This window comes from Podarcis muralis, chromosome 8 (genome assembly GCF_964188315.1).
Source record: "Podarcis muralis chromosome 8, rPodMur119.hap1.1, whole genome shotgun sequence".
NCBI classification, from domain to species: Eukaryota; Metazoa; Chordata; class Lepidosauria; order Squamata; family Lacertidae; genus Podarcis; species Podarcis muralis.
In genome coordinates, this window is record NC_135662.1 from 78,498,335 (window position 1) to 78,501,228 (window position 2,894).

The following is a 2,894-nucleotide window of genomic DNA, read 5'->3' on the forward strand; positions in this document are numbered from 1 at the left end:
GCAGGGGGTGCGCTTCTTTCGGCCGCCGATTCAGGAGTCCGTTCTGAGGGCAACTTTCCGCCGCCGCGGGGAAGCCTCTCCGAGCGGAGGAGAAGCGAGGTCACCCTCGCGCCGCAGCAGAAGCCTCCGCTTCTTTAGCCCGGACGGGGCAACAACGCGGGGACGCTTCTTCGCGCGCTTTTTCCTCCTCCCTCTTCGCCAGGCGCAGGTGGCGGCTGCGTTTCGCTGAGGGAGAGAGAGAGAAAAGAGCGCAGCCGCCTTGCTCGCTTTCCCGCCTGCCCGCCCCAGCCCGGCCTCTGGAGCAGCGGCGGCGGCGGCACCAGGCGCGCGCGCTCCTGCTAGCGAAGGGAGGAGAAGGGAGCGCGGCGGCGGCGGCGGCGGCAGCTGTCACAGTATCTTCTCCAGCGGCGGAAGGTTGCCAAGCTGAGGTGGCCGCACTACAGAGAGAGCGCCGCTGCCGAGTCCGTGGAGAGAGGAAACGGGAGGTGGTGCTGAGGGGGGAGAGAGAGAGAGCGAGAGAGAGCCAGACGTCGAGCTGCTTCTCCCTCTGACAGAAGCGAGAGCGAGCGGGAGAGGCAGAGAGAGAGAGAGAGAGGCTGCCTCTCGGAGCCACGCAGTGTATGAAGAAGGAGCCCGCCTCGGAGCCCTCCGCGAAAGAGGGAGGCGGCGGGAAGGGCGACGGCGGCGTTGGCGGCGGCGGCGGCCAGGCAGGATGCTGCAATTGGGCAAGGTCAGGACCTTGCACTGAAGAAGCCCGCGGGGCGCCGCAGCCACCTCCCTCCTCCCCGCCTTGAGGATTTGCCTTTTGTTGTTGGTATATGCTCGGGAAACAGCAAGCAGGGGCGACGGCGTTGGGTGAGTCGGGCCATGGCCATCATGGATGGTGCCCAGGTCTCTCCCCCCCCCCTTTACCTCCCCCCTTCCCCCTGTGCGGAGAGGGGCTGCTGCCTCTGGGTGGAGGAGGGGCCCGCACTGCAAAGGTCTCCCCTCCCTTCCCTCCCCCTCTTTGTGTTCAGATGGGGTGTCCTCGATTGCCTGGGATCTATTTATTTTTTAAAAAAACACCATCACCCCAAAACGATTTATGATCCTTTTCCTTCTGGAGAGAGAGGGCGAGCAGGCAAAGGTGGGCTATTTCTGCCTGCCTGGCCGTCGCTTTCCCCACCCCCTTCCTTCCTCGGCTCCTCGATGGCTTATGTAGGGCATCGGCAGCGACTCGCCTTCCCCGCCGCCCTGCAAGAAGACACTCGTTAGAGCAGGGAAGTCGTCAAGATCTGCCGGGGAAGGGGGCGAAGGAGGCGAGCGGGGAAGATGGGAAATAGACCCCTCGCTTCCATTTAGTCTCGCACTGCTGTGGACCAGGATTTTCGTGGCTTGTGTGTGTGTGTGTGTGCGCGCGCGCGCTCTCGCGGCGGAGGCGCGCGCAGAATCAACTGGAAATACTTAGTCATACATCCATATCTGCTGGTGGTTCTGCGATGCAAAGAGAGGGGCGACCCTCCCCCTCCTCCCCCCACCCCCATTTCGTTATCTTTTAGGGGCCCGGAATAGTGCGATGCTGCTACTTGGCTGCTTAGGCAGATGCGCCTCTACACGTTGGAAGAGGATTGGGGTGGTGGCGGCGGCGGTGCTTCCTTTTTGTTTAGCATCCTTGTCTGCCAAAGGGCTTTCTTGAGATTTGGCTGATTTATAATTAATGGCTGAAAGGAAAGATGCCTCTCTCTCGCTCGCTCGATCCATTTCCTCCCCCTGTGCTGGTGCGTAATGTGCTTGCATCGATCGCTTCTAACCTAGCCTCCTCGGCGAGTCGCTACAGAGGAGGTGCAGCAGACGCGAGACAGTAAATGGTGGTGCACAGATTCGGCTTTTGCTGGGAATGTTGCGGGTGGGGAGCTTCCCCCCGAACGGCTTGCATTAAAAGCTGGGCAAAGTTTGTGTGTGTGTGAGAGATATCCCCTGCGAAGAGTGTCCTGCCCATCTCTCTTGCCCATACAGCCGTTTAATGCACGCTTTCATTGCAAAGGGCGTGACTTCTTTTGGTGGCGAAATGTGCGGGCAACCTTAGCAGTTAATCTCTTCCAGGAAACTTAGCAGTATCTTACTATAGATGATTGGGAAAAGATTGATAGGCCTGTTACGAAACGGCCAGCTATTAACTTTTATGAACTGCGGGGATTGGTATTTACAAATACTTCCGAAGACAGCATCGGGGGAAGCGTATGGACAGCATCGGGGGAAGTGAAACTTTTAGACCTCGTTCATGATCTGCATACATCATATAAATAAATGATGTGTGTGACGTAATGCAGCTTGGTGCAGATCTAATTCTTAGCAAGACGTACATTGTTGTAGGGAACTTCCACTGGCAAGCAAGAATACAGTGCAACCCATGAGGAACAAAAGATTTTATCAGTGTGAAGGGTGAAAATATCTTCTAGGCAACGTTTTTAGTAGAAACGAAGGTTCACAGTTATGCCCCAACTACTTTCTAACAGCTCTGTGCAGAGAATATAGGGGTTGATTGGTTGTTTGCAGTTGTGGTGAGAGACTGTCTGGGAGGATGGATGCATTTCGGATTTCTCCGAAATTAGGTTAGCGCCTTTATACAATTTATAGTCTCCTTGCAGGCTCTTGAGTCCCCTAATGGTTTTTGGGAACATGCATGGATCTTCTTAGCTGATTTGCCAAATTGGAAAGCATGTGATGTTTGTAGTAAATCACCTAAGCCTTTGTAACTGATTCTTTGGACATTTGGGGCACAATAGTTCTGTTCTCTAAGGTTGGCTGAATTCACATTTCCCCGGTTTTCAATTCTTACTACTCTAAAATCTGCACATTCGAAAGCAAACTTTAGTACATTACAGGAACAGTTTGCTACTACTGCTGAGGTGTGT

At 55.3% G+C, this 2,894-nt stretch overlaps 1 protein-coding gene across 1 annotated transcript in view; it reads left to right on the forward strand.

The window, feature by feature from the left end:
- Positions 1–332: 332 nt before the first annotated feature.
- LOC114601399 (catenin delta-2-like) overlaps positions 333–2,894 on the forward strand; it is a 270,211-nt gene continuing 267,649 nt past the window's right edge. The window contains exon 1 of the mRNA XM_077933371.1: positions 333–855. Within this exon, the coding sequence (XP_077789497.1) occupies positions 819–855 (37 nt within the window). The 5' untranslated portion in view covers positions 333–818. The remainder of the gene's footprint in view (positions 856–2,894) is intronic.